This window comes from Bradysia coprophila, assembly GCF_014529535.1.
Source record: "Bradysia coprophila strain Holo2 chromosome X unlocalized genomic scaffold, BU_Bcop_v1 contig_12, whole genome shotgun sequence".
Classification (NCBI taxonomy): Eukaryota; Metazoa; Arthropoda; class Insecta; order Diptera; family Sciaridae; genus Bradysia; species Bradysia coprophila.
The window spans coordinates 1,954,595-1,973,928 of NW_023503293.1; the positions used below are offsets into that span (position 1 = coordinate 1,954,595).

Consider the following 19,334-nt stretch of genomic DNA (forward strand, 5'->3'; position numbering starts at 1 on the left):
TATAAATGTTTAACCAAAATATATAAAATATTTGTGACAAATAAATTCCAAATTCCAAATTAATTTGTCACAAATATTTAAATTACTTGTCACAAACATTTTTTATATTTGCAACAAATATTCAAAATATTTAGGAGAAATACATTCAAAATTATTTGTCACAAATATTCAAAATATTTATTGTGACAAATAATTTTTAAATTATTTCTCATAAAATTTTAAATATTTGTGACATATATTTATATATTCGAACCAAATTTTCACAATTAAATTTGGTTTGAATAATTGTATTTTTTTCCGTGTGTGTACAATCAGTTTTACAGTCGAAGAAAAATAGATTTCGGTTTTTTCAACGAATACAATCCAAGCGATGTTATTTAATCCACATGCGATCTACAAGTTATAATACATATACATATGTAAATATCGTAACATTGGTAATGTAAGTTCGATAAATAGCATTGATTGGATTGTATTGCCAGTTTCTTATTTTTCTTCGACTGTATTTCCGAGGGGTTGCTCACTTAGCTGATTAACATGATTAACCATTTGTTAATCAAGCGATTAACCACTCAATACTTAAGTCAAACGTCTTAAATAAGTTAGTAATCATAATAAATCAACTAGTAATAGCAATTTATCAAGTGTAATCAACGAAATTTCACTGATTTAACGAGATCCAATTTTTGTGTATTAAAAATGAGCAACCCATCGTGTATTTCATTAAAAAGAAATCAGTGGTAAATAAGTGCAGAAATTGTGCGTTTTGTTACAAGTGTTGTAATGTTGATTTTTTCAGCACTAGACTCGAGCACAAAATATCATAATTTTCATTGCACACAATAATCACATTGCGTTGTAATAATCCATACAATTATCAAAAATTAGGAATTATCACATTTTTGTTTCGTGCATAATTTATCTATTGAAAACGAAAATGAGATAATTTGTTAATTTTGTTTTATGTACAAATTTCATATGCACTTTTGTTTAGAAATTGTGGACATTTCAATCTAGTTCTACATGCATGTCAATTCTCGGTGGCACAAAAAAAAATTCCTAACTACAGCGACTAACAATTATAATCCAGCCACTATCGAGAACTTTAAATAAATCCAATCCACATTACTATAGCTGCATATGTTAGCGGGCTCTTTTTCAAATACCAAATAAATTTGCTTTAAGTCAAGTTCCATTTTTGCATTGATCAATTAGTTTTGGTGAATATTCTAGTAACTATGGGAATAGAGATGTGTCAAATTCACTTTACACACATTTTAATAGTTGCTTTTGTTAAATATTAGATGCACAAAATTTATTCTACAAAACCAGTCCATTCAGTCAACATACATTTTCTATTGAAATTTCAATTGTAAAAATAATGTGGAAACCATTGATTTATGATGACGAGAAGGTACATTCATCTCTCAGAAATTTTACTTTTTTATTTCTTTTCTTCTTTTGATTAAATTTTTGTACTTTAAAGAAATTCTTTTTATTATTCATGATACAGTCAAAGGCAGTCAATTTTCAGCATGAATTTGCTTCAGCTGTTTTTCAGCTGATCCACACAAACAATCACAACCATTTATAAGTCTTTATACGGTTTTAACACTACCACGCACGTGCGTGTAGCAGCTTTAACCGTATAAACAAGGAAAACCAGTTTTGATTGTATGTGTGGATCAGCTGAAAAACAGCTGAAGCAAATTTATGCTGAAAATTGACTGCCTTTGACTGTAACTCAAAGTGAATACACAAATACTAAAGGTCAAGCAGAACAGTAAAAGTAATGAAAAGTTAAAATTTCTGCGAGATAAATGTACCTTCTCTTCATCATATGGTGTCATTTTCGATGTCATTTTGAGAATTGTCATTTCAATAGAAAATGTATTTGGCTGAGTGGACTGGTTTTGTAGAATAAGTTTTGTGCATTGAATATTTAACAAAAGCAACAATTTAATGTATGTAAAGTAGAATTTAACTCAACTACACTCCATTCCATTCCCATGTAGTGCGTAATAATTACTAGAATGATCACCGAAACTAATTGATCAATGTAAAAATTGAACTTGAATTGAAGCACAATTTGGCATTTGATAATTCGCTTGATTACTTTCAAAAATTATGGAATGTAATTATGGATTACATTTAGTGGATTTATTTAAAATTGTGAAGAGTGGCTGGTTTTTAAGAATTAGCCACTGTAGTGTTAAAATATCGCGACTTCGTCGCCTATTTCCCAAGTCGTTCAGGAAAATAACTATTATCGCACTCAACCAGACATGTAATTTAAACATTCACATAGAGAATTGTGGCTACTTCATCACAAATTAAATTTGCGTTCATATTGAATCATGTAGTGTGTGGTGTGTTGTGATTGGTTTTAGATTGTTTTTCAATGAAAACTTTGGTGTTTATGTTTTGTGAATGTCCCCGAGGAAATCGCTCACTGAATTACATAAAACGTTGCACGAAATTCGAATCGTATGCCGGTATTTTATGATTCTTGTTTCATAAGTAACTATTATGCTATTGGAACTGAAAATGGTATCCGAGGAATGGTAAATGCCATTTCGAGAACATGGAATATCCTTTACAGTTCTTTTAGTATAAACTTAATTTCAAAGCCTACTGAAACCCCTTGCTTCTACCTACATAAAAAACACATACCAAACGAGCCAATCTGAATCTATCAACAAAATTCACACGAAAACACTTCTTTTCAACTTTTTTTCCTTTGTTATTCATCTTACTGTAGATCTGTAATGGTTATTTGTGTACCTGTTTTGGACGATTGATTTTAGGCAATTTCGCGGATTGTAGGCCGAACGAAGTGAGGCTTACAAGCGAAAGTGCCTTAAATCAACCGTCCCAAACAGGTGCACATGTAAGTTTTCATGCAGAGGGTCGGAAACCCGAGAAAATTCGAAAAATTGCCCTCATTTTCGGCCCCGAAGCATGAAAAAGTATATAAGACTATATACTCACAGTGCACTAGATTTATGTGATTGGAATGCGATGTGTTGTATTTGCCTGTTAAGGACTTCATATATAAGATATAATATATTGTTCGCTTTGTTACTTTCTGTTTTAATTTACTGTCTCTGTTAACTGTTAACTGTTCATAAAAAGCGTTCTAGTGATTCGGTGATTTATTGTGTGTCAAAATTAATATTCATTTAACAACAAAACAACAAAAAATTGTCGAAATACATGGGTGGAATTGGTGTCATGTACAGGTACAAATTTAGGATTAATTTTATTAAATTAAAAAAAGAAGTTTAAATTTTCTCGTCGAAAATCAAGGAGAAATTTACAGTGTAAATAGCTAGTTTGTTGTTTATTGCAATAAAATTTTCTTTGAGTGTGCTCCAGAGTTCCCAGGGTGAGCTAAGTTCGCCTTCGTTCGGATGTAGTATAAACTAACTCACTTGTTTCATATGGTGTAGCTTTTTTCAAACATTATTGTATTTTTCAAGGCCTGAGGTATGTTCGATCCAGAATTGACTCCTAATCGCTTTAATTCTAAAAAATTTTAAAGTTCGAAATTTCCATGTGCACCTTAGTTTTGCTAGGTATTTTCGTCCTAGGGTCTGTATCTAAAAAATAAAATTGAAAAATTTTACAAAAGAAACTGGTTCAAACCTTTTATACTTGTTTACCCTTTGGGTGGCCTTGCAAAATAAAATATTTTTTTTTAAACTCTACAGCCTACTCTTTCACTTGTTTAATTACTCTTTCCGTGTAAGCGAAACTAAACTATTTAGGCTTAGAGTAATTATACCTAGAGAGGAAAGTTCGAACAAAATTACGTAAAATATGTGGTCCCAACATGAAATACGAAATGTTTATTGAGAGGGCAAATTGAATTATCAAAAGCGAAATGGCGTCAACGCATACATGTATTGGTGTAAAATTATACGAAATGTGTATCTTATACAAACTGATGTTGGGACCACATTACGTCGTACAAATTTCCTCTCTAGGTATAATTACTCTAAGATTTAGGCGGCAACTATTATATATAGACATAAGGCGCTTGAGTTTCGGAGCCAATAAATATTCATTTCGGGTCAAATTTTAGCACTTTGGATCTTTTTCTTGTGAGAAATGGAAATGTCTGCGACCTTGAAATGATTTATTTTATAAAATAATAAATTTCGAAATTTCACTGAATTCGCTTGTAGGCTATTCTAAATTTAAGACTTAAAGCATAATTCTTTCATATTACAGTCTGTATTATGCGCATAATAAGTATATCAACACTCACGTTGGGTATGTACTTTTCTTTTGATAAGGATTGTTGCAAGTTGTATATAAGTATTTCCTGGACTATGTGCCACGGCGTCTACTCCGACCACGCTCGGTATGCTTTACAATTACGATTCTCTTTGTTTACGATTTTGTATAATCAACTGAATGAAAATATGTATCGTTCTGAAAGTGCGATTTTCACTCTATTTCACTTGATCATAGTTAAGACGTTGAGAAAAAATATATTTGAATAGTTTCTTCGCAAATCAACACAACGCTAAATTGTAGCCTAAGCTTGTGTGCATAAATAATATGTTTTCGATGATAAATTTGAATACGCGTCATTCCTGGAAAAAGTGTATAATGTGTTGGCTTTGAGTAAAAATAATAAATGGTAGTGGTAGTGTAACCTACTACAAGAAAACGCAATACTCCACGAAAATTGGTGCAAATTCTGACTTTTCTCGTAGTAGGCTACATTACCACAAATATTTATCATTGTTACTCACAGCCAACACTTCTTGACACAAAACGATGGTCCCACCTTTTCCAGAAAGGACACCGATACGAAGATACCATCGAAAATATATTATTTTGTACACAAATTTAAGCTACAATAAGGTACGCCAAAAACTTTTTTTTCACAAATTTGTCAAAAAATCAAATTGAAGATACCCCTGTCTCGTCTTTTGAAGAAAAAACTTAAAGCCGAAAATATTTTTTACTTTTTAAATTCCTAAAATATGTGATTTGCGCCATTTTTCTACACAAATTACACAGTCAGTTTCATCTTTTCTCTCATTCAGACATAGTTCAATGGATTTTTGTTTTGACAAATTGTCAAATCGCAACAGTAATTTTTGCACGACAGCGAAGGTGCGGGAAATCGCGGTTTAACCTGGTGAATCCGAGTTAGCTCCATTTTACTATTCTTCCCGATTTTTATTCACGATTTGATGACTGGGCTTCACTTTCTATAGCTCGGTGTTTATATGTAAATTAAAAAATAATTAAACGCTGAGTCGGATCGTTATTATTATTGCTTTTATAGTTTTCGATTTGAGGATTTGTTCGACCACACAAACGTACATTGTGGACAAATGTAATGAATCTCAGTTGTTTTAGATTCAACGAATTATGATTTTAATTTTATTAAGGCCAGTTCATGGTCGCATATATCGCAAAAATGTATGCGAGTATGAACTGGCCTTAATTTTAAAATGTTCGGCGGAAGCATCTGAGATCAAATCCCCGCTCAGAAAAATGATTCCTAAAAGTTCTTTTGTGCGCACAGCGGAGCCATGAGAACGTTATTTTATGTATCGATGGCGTTACATAAGAGCGAAGACATAACGAAAACTACAAAAAACTACTTTTGAAATATAAATGATTTTTGAGGTTCATTTTATCGACACGGATCGTTGAAAAGAACAAAAATTAAATAATGGTCGTTTTTACGAACAAGAGAACTTTCTTGAATTTGAAATTCAACTATTTGATTTCAAAAAAATATTTCAAAATTGCACGCTTTTTATCTCATTCGACAAAAATGTCACTACTTTTCGTTCAACACTGAACTCTGTCATTCTACTACAAATGTGACGTTTAATCGAAAGTGGTGTTTACTCCGAAAGCGTAATAAGAATTTGTTCAACCTGGTTTTGTGAATCAAATTGTATTTTAGTGATAAATGAATGCTTTTGTTCAAGTTGAATCAATGGAATCGATAAATTAGTGTTCTGCTGTCATGCCAAAATAATACATTCGGATCCATTAGAACAAAAAACTTTTAAAAAATCTGAGTTTTTTGGTCTCGTTACCCCGCAATATTACGGGGTAACGACGCCTGAAACATTTCAATTATTTACAATATTATTACTGCAAACGATATCAATGAAACACTGTTTGATGAGGGTCGAACCACAATCTATCGATTTCATTTATGCAAGTTGATGGAAAACATGCATTTATCACCAAAACACAATTTGATTCATGAAGTCAGATTGAGCAAATTTCAAATTCGCATTCTTTTTTATTACGGTTTAGGAGTGTTCTTATTGCGGCTTTGGAGTAATGCTACCGAATTACTATGCGCCGTGTAGGTTTACAAAAATCGCACAATTTTAAACAAAATAGCATAATTTTGATGTCAGGCCTAAACATGTTTTTACTTTTTTTTTAAATGAAAGTGAAAACCAATGCATGAAGTTTAGGATATATTTGTTGTTTACTTCAATACGACGTGAGTCATTATGGTGAATAAAATCCTAGTTGGAAAGTTGTTGATGACGCTATATAACGAAATCATCGTTTTAGTTGATCAAAAATAATGTTTTCTTGTAAAGGAGACCACCTTTCTTTTAAACTTCCACTATAAAACAAAATGTAATCCACTTCGATGTTCATTGACGTAATTACCAACAGGAAATTTATTACGCTTGCGTTCTTAATATTACTTTTTCAACCAAAATTATTAGTTACACGATATTATGATCTTCTCATTAAAAAACATAAATTTTTGGACGTCGTAGTATTTTCACTGAAATCTTAGCATTTTAAGAAGATAGTAATTATTTTAGAATTGGAAACTGTCTGTTCGGAGACAAAGTCTGCACCGATTGTTGCACTTAATTGGCTTAAAAGCTTATAAAAATCGGAAAGAATAATAATGCAATAATTAGTGTCCCAAATAGAAGTGACGAAAAATTATCCCAAATAATTTTAAAATCAAATTAGTTTCCTCGAACAGCGTATGTGATCAGTAAATTTAATTTTTCTCAATTCAATGTTTGTTTTGTATTCAATGTTCAACTTCCTATGTGTTTAGCAGATTCCTGAAATAAGAAATATTAAGCCATTCAGGTAAACCAAATTTTTGATGAGTCTGCTGTTTAGCTAGCCGTAAGTTATACAGCAAATCTCAAATTATTTTAGGCCCCAAAAAACGGCTGTTTTGCGGAAATGCTTCCATTTAATTATTTACACGTTTCCGGTAATAGTAGATTATTCACCTCTGTCCACATGTCCACTTGGGGAGTTATTGCATCAGCCGAAGGCGAATGGTATAACCCCAAGTGTCTAAATAAACATGTTGACAGAGGTGAATACGCTATTTTATCTACCAACGGCGAAATAATAGCACTTTTTCACTGCTATTATTTCACCTAGGTAGATAAAATAAATTAGTGTCGAAGCAATCCTTATTAGGGATTTTTGAAATGACATCAGTTTGAACAGATTAACATATTTTCTTTAGCGCTGTGTTGATTCATCTTAACCGGAAATAAAATCGAAAATTTGTTCCAATTATCACTTGAAATTGAAAATTCATTTCTGTTAAAAAACTGTCGCTCCGTATCACAGATGAAACTGATAATTGATTTCAATAGTGTGTAAAGACTGAAATGTATTTTTATTTTTTATTCGTTTAACGATCAACAAACAGGCCGAAGCCCAATAACATGTCAATCAAAAATGAATTTAAACAAAATCCAAGTCAAGCATAAACAATCAACAATCAAGAATTAGAGCAATGAAAAATCAAAACATTGTATATTGTATTGCATGTATACAATGTATGTGTGCGACATGTGCAGTGCATAGAATATAAGATATTTATTACATTAGTGTTTTCTTATTGCATTTAGCTCGACGAATGACGTCAAATGACAGTGAATATCAATCATGTGAATATTTGCACAAAAAACCATGCGATGTAAACTTAACTCAAGAGCTTCTCAGAGAACTTTTCATGAGCTTTGTTTGAGCCGAGACATTCTTCTTTGCTATTTTATACCATGAAGACCATGATGGCTCATTTTTATGCAGATGCACAAAAATGAAGATCATATTTTGTCTTTCAACATTTTTTTTTCTTTTACACAAAAATGAGCCTTCATCGAAAAATAGATTTGAAGAATGCCTCAGACGAAAATGTGTCACTAAGGGTTACGTACTTTTCATAGAATAATGTTTTTCTATGAATTATTCCCTTGACTGAAAGTCAGGGTCTAACACCAGAAAATAGTGAATTGTCTGTAACGATTAACGACGACCATATTGTCGTTTAAAATGGTAAATCTTGTTGTTCTATAAACAATTTTTTTGTTACTACGTTACTTGAGTTTAAACCTCAACCAAATTGGATGACACTTTTTTTTAATGCATGGAATTAAATTCCTGATGTCAAGTTTGAAGATGGGCTATGGGGGGACGAAGGAACCGGAATTTATTCCAGAAAAACAGAATTCCATACTGTTGATTGTTGTTTCAATCGAAAAAGATTACTTTGATGTGATTTCATTTTGTTGGGTAGTGTGTTCGTGTACATTCGTTCGCATTAAATAAGTAGGAAGAATAATTTCGTCTGTCGATTTACGGCAGAATAAAGTAAATCAGTCAGTTATTTGACGTTTCAAAAATGAACTGCTACTGCCTGCTTTATTTTACTCTGCTGTGGTCGATGCCTAGCTTTTAAGAGGATCAGAGTCTTCAGTTTTGATACAAACCAAATACTATGGCGCAGTCTCGTTACATTCAAAAGAAACGCTTGTGATTATGCTTAATATCATTATAGTTAACCTTATTTAATAACACTAGAAATTCGAACATCGCAATCGGCCACCACAAAATGTCCGTCGTGTTAGAAAAATTGTGTTTTTCATTAATTTCATCAAAACAAAATCTAATTTCGAACTCATTTCTTCGAAATTTTCATTATGGATAGTGTAATGATTTTCCTTTAAACACAGCTGCTTGTTGATTTTTGTATCAGTAATTTGTGATGCTTCGGAAGTCTAAACGTTGGTGTACACCTAGACATAGACGTGGAAGGAAATAAGAGAAATGGATTGTAATTCTGACTTCTTACATTTCTCCGCCTGTAAAACGATCATTACCGATCAAACGTTTTTGTTCACAGGTGATTTAAAAATTCCGTCTCGCAACACCTTTCTAAGCAATTTGCAAATAATTTTGTTGACAAAAGTAAGTGAAAAATTAGGAACAAATGATAAATGAGTTTAAGAGAATTATAGAAAATAAGTAAAATCTAGAGAATTGGGACATGCCGGAGGTCTGGTATTATGACCCTAATTTATGATCCACTGACCCGAATTAATTGACCTTTTTTTTGTGGAAAAAATTAGCAAAATCGTATGTGATGACCCAGTCCCGGCTAGATATGATTTGGGCCACACTTTATAATTTCTTTTAAATAAAAGACCTCGATTTTGGTCCAACTGTTACTTTTATTAATAACGATAATCTACACTTCGAAATATCATTTATAAATTCACACTCGGCGATATAAGTTAACACTATGCTTACTATGTCAAGCCAACAACAAATTATTTCTGATCGTACCCGGTGCCATTAGCCACAGTATTATAAAGAGACTATTGGCACCTGGTGCTATTAGCCAAAGTATTACCCGGTGCCAATAGTCTCTTCCTATAAAGTATTCATTTCAAAACCCGACAAGATATTATTGAGAACTATTCGACCGTTCTACTCAAAAATCAAAACCCGATTGACTTGAAAATTCTGTCTACCCAAAACCCAACCTCGGATCGTTTATTCGCCTCACACGCGGACTCCCCGAATGACACAAAGGTTCATTGATAAACATAGAACGTCGTATGAATATCCCAACCCATGCAGATGTTTGCACTTGGAAAAACATTTATTTAGATAGAAAAATTACTGTCAAATTTCATCCATACATAGAGACATAACCTGATCAGTATTTATATGAAAACCGATCAAATTGTGTGAAAATCGTCCAGTGAAAATTTGTGTTTACAGTTGCTTGGAACAAACCTATTTGAGTGCGTTGAAATTCATCTGTTCATTGACCGATTCACTTTTAAAATATCTGTTCATTGACCGATTCACTTAAACTTTAAATTCATTTAGTGATGGTCATTTACTAGATGTTTACATTTTTGCAAGAGGCCATAGCCATAGACATCGTGTGTCTAAGAAAGATGCGAAAAGTGCACTTTTTCATGCATCATTCGGGTGACGTTCGATGTGTCTTTTTTCTCTGTTTTTTCATATTAGTTTTGTGATGAGTGACGAAACCGGTTTTCATATTGCGTTACTCTTTATGAACTATTCACATTAAATAAAAATCCTGTTCTGGCCAAATTTCGAATCCCCAACACCTTAACCCAATCAGGGCCTTAGCTACTAATGGGCTTAGGCGGAATGAGCCCTCCGAGGAATCTCTCGAGCCCGCTCTGGAACTTCTGTCAATTCAAAAACATGTCGCATGAACTTAATTTCTTATTATTTAAGATATTTATCAGGTTTATAAGCCTACTCTGCTTGTTCGTTTTGTAGATTTCTCGTTTGAATTTGTAAAAAAAATCGCTGTGCGCCACTTTCAAGGGAAGGTAATTGAAACACTTCATCATTTCAAGCTTTTTCGGTACGGAATGAACTTGAATCGCGGTATAGCGAAACGAAAAACATAAATAGGTATTAAGTTGAAGAGCAATTTGAGGATGGACGTTAACACATTTATTGTATTTTTGCTTTTATAATGTATAAAATTCATATTAGACAAAAAACAACGCTCAACGAATGTTATGTAAACCAATTTCGAGTTTTAATTAAACGTACTTTATATTTAATTTTTGAAAATAAAATCATATTAGATATTTCTATGCAGAACCATAAAATTAGAAGTTTGTTATATTTAAAAAAATTTAATATGAACTTTTGTAATTACAATTTTTGAAATTGGTTGAATTCAGGTTTTAATGTAACTACATTCATTTCATGATAAACCCTTATTACTGATTATATTAAAAGTAAAATGGACGCTTCTGGTTTAGTCCGAAATCAACTCAAATTTTATCATTTTATTCCCGTTTATCGATAGGTCTTCAAAAAAAAAATGAGTTTGTTTGTCCGCAACCAATATCAATAGATAATAATAGCAATACATCAATATGCATTATTATATGTATTATCTAAGATCTATCAACTTAGATCTACTATCTATTCATCTATTGCAAATATTTACAATATACGTCTGGGGCTAATCCAAAAAAAAAGTTGAGTTTGTTTGTCTGCAGCCCTGTTGCCCTATTATCTATCAACTTAAATATTTGTATTTTTATTTTTTTTTAAATGGAGAAATGGGAGTGCCACGTTAGTGGCCTTACTTGTCATCAAATCATGTTTTACAGAAAACATTCAACGTTTTTGGGCAAATAAAATGAAAATGTAACGAGCATAAGTTTTGAATTATTTTCTGCCGTAAAACCCTAGACTTTTAGTCAAGCGAACAAAAGAATTGTACGATTCATTGCTTTAACTGAAAAAAGTCACTTGAAACAATAAGCAAGTGCGAAATTCGTTTTTTAGTAGTTTAGTTTCCTAAAAAAATACAACTCTGGTGATACCCAATATGTGTCAATGTCGAATTTTTCGATGTTTTTATATAGGACAAATTTGGTATATTTTGAATGGTTACAGATCAGACTATGACGAAATAATTAACGTAGTCTGGAATGAGAAGATAGACGCTTGCCAGAGCTCATCAAAGTATAGGTACAACGCTAGTAGAAAACATTTTTTTTCTGGAACTACTCTCCCGATAAAATATTTTAAATTTGGGCTTAAACTGATCGTATCGTGACGTCCTTTCATAATCATGAAAAAAAATTCATGTTCATTGATTTGTCGAAAAACAAGTTATTCAGTCCCACTGTGAGGGCGGATGTATGAGAAATCGTATGTCGTTGTCATACGATGTTGTTATCAAACTCGCTTTATTGACACAAACCTCCTCATTTCTCAACTTGTTACACAAATTACTATTTTGCACATAAATATAGTTTTCATACGTGTGGTATCCCGTATTCCAAATTTGGAATAATGAGAGGAATATATTGATCTTATAACGGACTTATTGTATTATGAGACGTTTGTGTGAGATGGATGTGCGTGAGAATTCACTTGTGATTCTGTTCACACGAGATAAGTCGAATGGATATATGAAATTACAGTCTAGACACTTTGACCCACGAATACATATACGAAAATGATGTCTAGACACTATTAAAACATCTGTTGAATTCATATATTCAATTCATGTGAATATTTTTCTATCTAAATAAATGTTTTTCCAAGTGGAAACATCTGCATGGGTTGGGATATTCATACGACGCTCCATCTTTATCAATGAATCTTTGTGTCATTCTAAAAGGGTAGGGAGTCCGGCGTGTGAGACGAATCAACGATCCGAGGTTGGGTAGTTGCAAGTACAGAATTTTCAAGTCAATCGGGTTTTGATTTTTGAGTAGGACGGTCGAAAACGGCTAATCATACCCGGTGCCATTAGCCACAGTATTATAAAATATTCATTTCAAAACCCGACAAGATATTATTGAGAACTATTCGACCGTTCTACTCAAAAATCAAAACCCGATTGACTTGAAAATTCTGTTCTTGCAACTTCCCAACCTCGGATCGTTGATTCGTCTCACACACCGGTGAGGCTATACCGCGATTCAAATTCATTCCGTACCGAAAAAGCTTGAAATGATGAAGTGTTTTAATTACCTTCCCTTGAAAGTGGCGCACAGCGATTTTTTTTTATAAATTCAAACGAGAAATCTACAAAACGAACAAGCAGATTAGGCTTATAAACCTGATAAATATCTTAAATAATAAGAAATTAAGTTTATGCGACATGTTTTTAAATTGGCAGAAGTTCCAGAACGGGCTCGAGAGATTCCTCGGAGGGCTCATTCCGCCTAAGCCCATTAGTAGCTACGGCCCTGATTGGATTTTTGGTGTTGGGGATTCGAAATTTGGCCAGAACAGGATTTTTATATAATGTGAATAGTTCATAAAGAGTCACGCAATATGAAAACCGGTTTCGTCACTCATCACAAAACTAATATAAGAAACAGAGAAAAAAGGCACATCGAACGTCACCCGAATGATGCATGAAAAAGTGCACTTTTCGCATCTTTCTTAGACACACGATGTCTATGGCTATGGCCTCTTGCAAAAATGTAAACATCTAGTAAATGACCATCACTAAATGAATTTAGAGTTTAAGTGAATCGGTCAATGAACAGATATTTTAAAAGTGAATCGGTCAATGAACAGATTAATTTCAAAATGAATTTCAACGCACTCAAATAGGTTTGTTCCAAGCAACTGTAAACACGAATTTTCACTGGACGATTTTCACACAATTTGATCGGTTTGCATATAAATACTGATCAGGTTATGTCTCTATGTATGGATGAAATTTGACAGTATTTTGACATTTCGTACGGCTTTGGAACAAACCATCGATATAATATAGGGTAGATTGGTACACACAAAAAATGTTTGTGCGGAAAGAATATATGTGTAACGTAACTTACGTTCTAAGAAAGCGCAATAAAACAATACAACTATTTCAAAATCTTAGTGTACCCTTCCTTTTTGAATGTACCTTATAATATCCCTTCGCTTTATTTTGTGTTGTGATTCAAAATTGTTAGCGTTGTATGTGTGCAACGCACTGCTCCTTAGCATGAACATAAGAAATATTTGGAGGCTGATGAAGTCACAGTAGGCACTGCGTTTCTTTCGTGAAGATAGGTGACTTGTTTTAGTTGTGTGAGTTCAAACACACAATACAATCAGTCTTAAGCGGTAGCTCTCATCACAAAAGCCTCCAAATTCGACGTTTGTCAAAGTAGTGTTCATGCTAGGAGCAGTGCGTTGATGTGTGTTATAATTCCGAATTTTCGTTCTTCGTGTGTACCAATCTACCCTATATTATATCGATGGAACAAACCTATATGAGAATTCCATGAATGAAACAACTGAACGCTGCGTTCTCTCGTTGTAATTTTCAATTTTAAGCGGAGTTACGGCATGTATCAATTCTTTTACAATCTAGAAATCACTATGCCGTTCCATTTTTGTCTGAAATAGCTGGAAACAGATAGAAATTGTTAAAAAAGGGAGGAAAATGGGTTAATCTGGGAAAAGTAATTCACTATCGTAAATGCTTAAAATAATTGAAGAGAATGAAAACGTAAGGAACATGCCGCCCTGATAACATGCATTTTAAACCAGTGCCTTTTTTAGGGAAAATTCCAAAAATTCCTCAAAATTACCGTAATTTCCTTACTTCTGATTCCTCTTAAACCTTTAGAATGCAATCGGTTTAAATGATCAGCACTATTTGACGTTCTTGATGGCCCCGGAACAGTTTGTTTTCTCCTACAAAGCGTTTTGCAAAACTAGAAGGCCGAAACAGTCATCTTTAGGGAAGTTGTATAGGGATAGGTGGTGGGGAAAGTTGTTAAAGTTAACGAAGAGAGAGATAATCCGTGACGGAAAAATTACGGTATTTTCAGGAATTTAATTCACTTAAAACAGGGGCTGATTTAGAAAAGCTCAATTTCAAAAGCATTTGTTTTCGCTTCAAATATGAATGCACTTTCTATACAAACTGTTGAAACGGAAGACTCTGCAATCACAAAAGAGAAGAGTCCAGACCCTGAAAAAGTCGATTTTCGAAAAAGAACATTTGTTCGACAACTTTTCATTCTAAATCATATATATGATAACGTAAAACGAGCATATTGACACAAGGGACTGGAATAGAAAGTTTTTCACCCAAAAATAAATAATTTGTCTGAAACGGTAACAGAAAATAAAGGTTGAAAATAGACCGAAAGAAGTAAAGACACATTTGACAGCTATTTCACAAATTCTAAATACGAGAAGGTTTGAATTATACAAATTTTTTGCGTCTCTGTTTCATTTCCGTCTTTTTAAAATTTGGTTTTTCTATTTTTTTCCAGGCAATATGGACGATGAAGTGATTTTAATACGGGATAGCGACGACGACAGCTGCCATACTTGGATCGAAGAGGAAAGTGAAAGTCGCGGCCAGCTGACGCAGAACCACTCACACCACATTACAAGCTTGTTCGTCAATCATTGGGTGAATGGTAAGGTCAAGCCGGTAAAGGAACTGAACCTGGCAAAACAAAAATACGTCGGAGGCCTCAAGGAGAAGCAGACAGACAGTCCAACGATTGTTTTCGAAAAAACCGACGACAAAGAGATGGACATAAAGAAGCCGAAGACGGAATCCTCGAAAGGCACTAATAGAGACGAAAATCATAACCATCGATCTGGCCCTAAGAAGCATCATTCGTCTCATCATGGTTCTGCAACTTCATCTCGTTCACATCATTCTTCACTGAAATCGCATCGTTCGTCACATCACGATGCATCAGCCTCACTGAAATCGCATCGTTCGTCACATCAAGATGCATCAGCCTCACAGAAACCATCTTCAAGTAAAGCTAAATCTCCGAATAACAAGGATTTAAAAAGGCGTTCAACTTCGTCAGATCACAGTCATTCTAACAAGAAAATCCGTTTATCCGACGAACGAACCGTGCAGCATAACAAACAAACTGGAACCGGACAATTGCCTTCCACTGGGGCTTCAACACCGTTAAAAGAAGTAGATATGTTCGCCAGTAGTTTACCGAAATTTAAAATACCAAAGCTTAGTAAGCCCCAAGTCAAGTTTTCCAATGAATCAACATCAAAAACAAACTCGTCCGTGGGATTAACATTGGACACCAAAAAAGCGTCATCTCATTTGTCAATGAACGAACCACATAAAGAAAGACCCATGTCGAAGGTACCTGAACGTAATAGTTGCAGTACATCCAGTTCTACGAAACCGCATTCAACGTCAACAAACACCAAAGAATCACGTAAAGAAAAAATGGTAACGAAGGCACCTAAGCAGATTGATAGCAGTTCATCTAGTGCGCCGAAACAACATCCACCATCAGCACACTCACGCAGTACAACGTCGAAAAAAGAGCACCGCAAAGGGAAAACACACGCGAATGCGTCTGAACTTAATCGTACATCTAGTACTTCGAGAAAAAATGCATCTAAAGCAAATACGTCACCTTCACTGCCGTCAAGAGCGCATTCATCCAACAAAGACACCCCAACAGTTCACTCGTCAAAAGATCCGCACTCGTCGAAAGAAAAATGCTCAGAAAGAAAAAGAGAATCGACTGTACCTGAACTTGATGATAGTGTGGCTGCTGAAATGAGCCCAAAGGTTGTTTTACAGCCAATCAAATTAAATTTTTTGAATCGAAATTCTTCTGCGACTGAAGATGACGAGGAAGAGGTCAATATTAGTGGTTATACTATGGTGCAGAGAAAAAAAAAATTAATATTGAAACAAAACATAGTCATACAACCCAAAGATCAAGTTTCTTCTACGAAAGTTGTTGCAGATGAAGCTGACTCTCATCAAGTTAGTACGAGTACAGATGTTTATAACACCGATGACAATGCTGTCACTAATGAATTTGATGAAGCCAATGAAATTGACGCTGATGGGGTTGATGTCGCCGATACAGTTGCTGCCACCGAGGCTGTTGTTGTTGTCGATTCAGTCGCCGGTGAATTTGCTGATGAATCAATCCAATCGCAAATTGGCTCGTCACAACCATTTATGTCTGATTTCTGTGCACAGAAGAACGACGATGAAACTAAGGAACGTGTAGTGCAATTAGAAAAAAAAATAAGAGAGCAAGAGCATGAGATTGAGCGCTGGAAAACCAACAATGAGGAGCTGAGACTGGTGGTTAAAGAACGGGAAAAGAGGATAGCAGAACGTGATTCCATGGTTACAGAACGCAACTTGCGATTAGAGGATCGCGCTCAAAAAATACATGAGTTGGAGGCGGAGAAACAGCAACAGAAAATCACGATAGATCAATTGGACCACGAGTTAAAGCGTTTCAAACAGCAAGAGATAACACTGGTCGGTTTGTTGAAAGAAAAAGCGGATGATTGTACGCAAAATCACCGACCCAAAGCTAAGACGAGAAAGCGAAAAATGTCAGAGTTGATACTGCAACATGAAAAAATTGCGACCATGAACATCCCACCACAAGCAATGAGACTACAAGGGGACGCACGCACTTCTCCACCACAACATCGCTACATTCTTCCTACATCTACTTCTGTTAGCGGTGCGACGTTTAATTGCAATCGTCCTACAATCACCGCTTTGCTTGCATCGTCAACTCAACCTCCAACTTTCAATCAAACTGTCTATGCTAATGCAGTGAATTCGGCTTCTCAAAATTCCAATTCACTTGCCTACACAACCCAGCCATCTAATTCAATTAGCTATGCGAATTCTACTGTAATAAACAGCGAAGCTGGCCCTTCTTCGAGCACTCAAACCCCATCCACTTTAACCGGACAACAAGGTTATGGACAAATTCGAATTCAAGCAGAAAATTTAGATTATACTGTAAATGTGGAGCAACAACCACCGCTTGATATCATTCAAAACCGATTTGGACCACCTTCTGCATCCCAAGTGGTTCGTACGCAATTGACGAACCCAGTGACAATGCAATCTGAATCACCGCATAATGCAACTACTTTCGGCAACGTACCCCTTACTCCGCATCAAAAACTACCACAACAACCGGTAAGGAGGTCATCGATGTATATTAGAACAAAGACAACACCTTGCAACGTCAACAACAACTATAATCGTGATTCAGTTGCAATGGATGGTGTGCTAGCTCAGAGATCACGCAGAATTATGACGCATGCGCCCGGAACAGAGGATGGTGTGATGTTGCAGCAAAGACTGCGTAAGTTTCATGCTGAACAACTGCAGCAACAACAACAACAATTGCAGCAGCAGCAACAACAACAACAACAACAACAACTGCAGCAGCAGCAACAACTGCAGCAACAACAACAACTGCAGCAACAACAACAACTGCAGCAACAACAACAACTGCAGCAACAACAACAACTGCAGCAACAACAACAACTGCAGCAAAAACAACAACTGCAGCAACAAAAACTGCAACTTCAACAACATCAACGACTTCAACAACACCAGCGGCTTCAACAACAACAATCACAACAACTTCAGCAACAACAAGGGCTTCAACAACAACAACAACCTCTTCAGCAACAACAAGATTTTCAGCAGCAGCAACAACAACAACAACTTCAACAACAACAACTGCAACAACAACTTCAGCAACAACAAAAAAAGCAACAACCAATTTGTGAGTACATTTAACAATACTTTTAATTGGTTGTAAACTTTGTTGTCTTTTCGTCACTAACTGCTGATTTTATTTGTCTTTTTCAGTTGTCCACGGTTCGACATTTCTGACGTCTCAGTCCTCAGTGAACAATGAGGTAAATAAAATATTTTTGGCGAACGTCTTGTAAATTGTAGACCCATGTAACAGATCAATTTCTCACGGTTAGAATCTAATCTTATGCTATATTGTTACACAATCTAAAATTATAAAGGTTTGTTCGGATGCTCTTACAGCATTATCGATCAATTAACAAGCTTTCGTGACTGTTACATTCTCCGACCTTTATATATTTTTGTGTCGGGGAGCGTCGATCTAAAAATAATAGATTTTGACGGTAAAGACGCCAGTGCCAGAAAACACATTTTGTTTAAGGTGACGTAACTGTAACAATAATGGCATAGGTGTCCAACATGGCCCATTTTTAGCAATTTAATTCCCAAAAAGAGTTCCTAAAAATAGGCCATGTTTCTCGACCGTAAGGATTCTCGTGATCTTTTCTTCTTCATTTATTTCAACGTTAATTGTCTTTCTTTAATTGAGCCTTCTCACACCTAATTTGTATTTATTGTGAATTTTCAGCCGGTTTTTTTCTGTCTGGGATGTCAAAAAACTGCCACTATGGTATGCGCGACATGTAGAAATTTCACTTCATGTGATCCATTTTGCAGCCAAGTGATCGCTCAAAAGCACAAAAATGAATGTGCCACCCCAAATATGGTTAGCATTTCCAGTCTCTAAGTAAATTTTTTATTTGTTTTAGTGAATATAAGAATTTTTATTTTAAATATAAACGAGGTTTATAACTCTGAATTATTGGAATTTTCATAGAAGATATTTTCTATATTTGATTTAAATTAGGACTCTTAATGATTATTTCTTAAGTGACATTTATATTTTCTTTGTGTTTAGCAATTA

General features: G+C 34.5%; 1 protein-coding gene across 4 annotated transcripts in view; it reads left to right on the forward strand.

The window, feature by feature from the left end:
* The window catches only part of LOC119067578 (glutamic acid-rich protein-like), a 76,474-nt gene extending 57,149 nt beyond the window's left edge, over window positions 1–19,325 (forward strand). For all 4 annotated transcript variants that reach the window (XM_037170668.1, XM_037170667.1, XM_037170665.1 and 1 more), the window contains exons 2-5: window positions 15,090–18,242; window positions 18,354–18,377; window positions 18,464–18,513; window positions 18,999–19,325. In XM_037170668.1, the coding sequence (XP_037026563.1) occupies window positions 15,095–18,242; window positions 18,354–18,377; window positions 18,464–18,513; window positions 18,999–19,157 (3,381 nt within the window). In that variant the 5' untranslated portion in view covers window positions 15,090–15,094 and the 3' untranslated portion in view covers window positions 19,158–19,325. The remainder of the gene's footprint in view (window positions 1–15,089; window positions 18,243–18,353; window positions 18,378–18,463; window positions 18,514–18,998) is intronic.
* The last annotated feature ends 9 nt before the right edge of the window (window positions 19,326–19,334 follow it).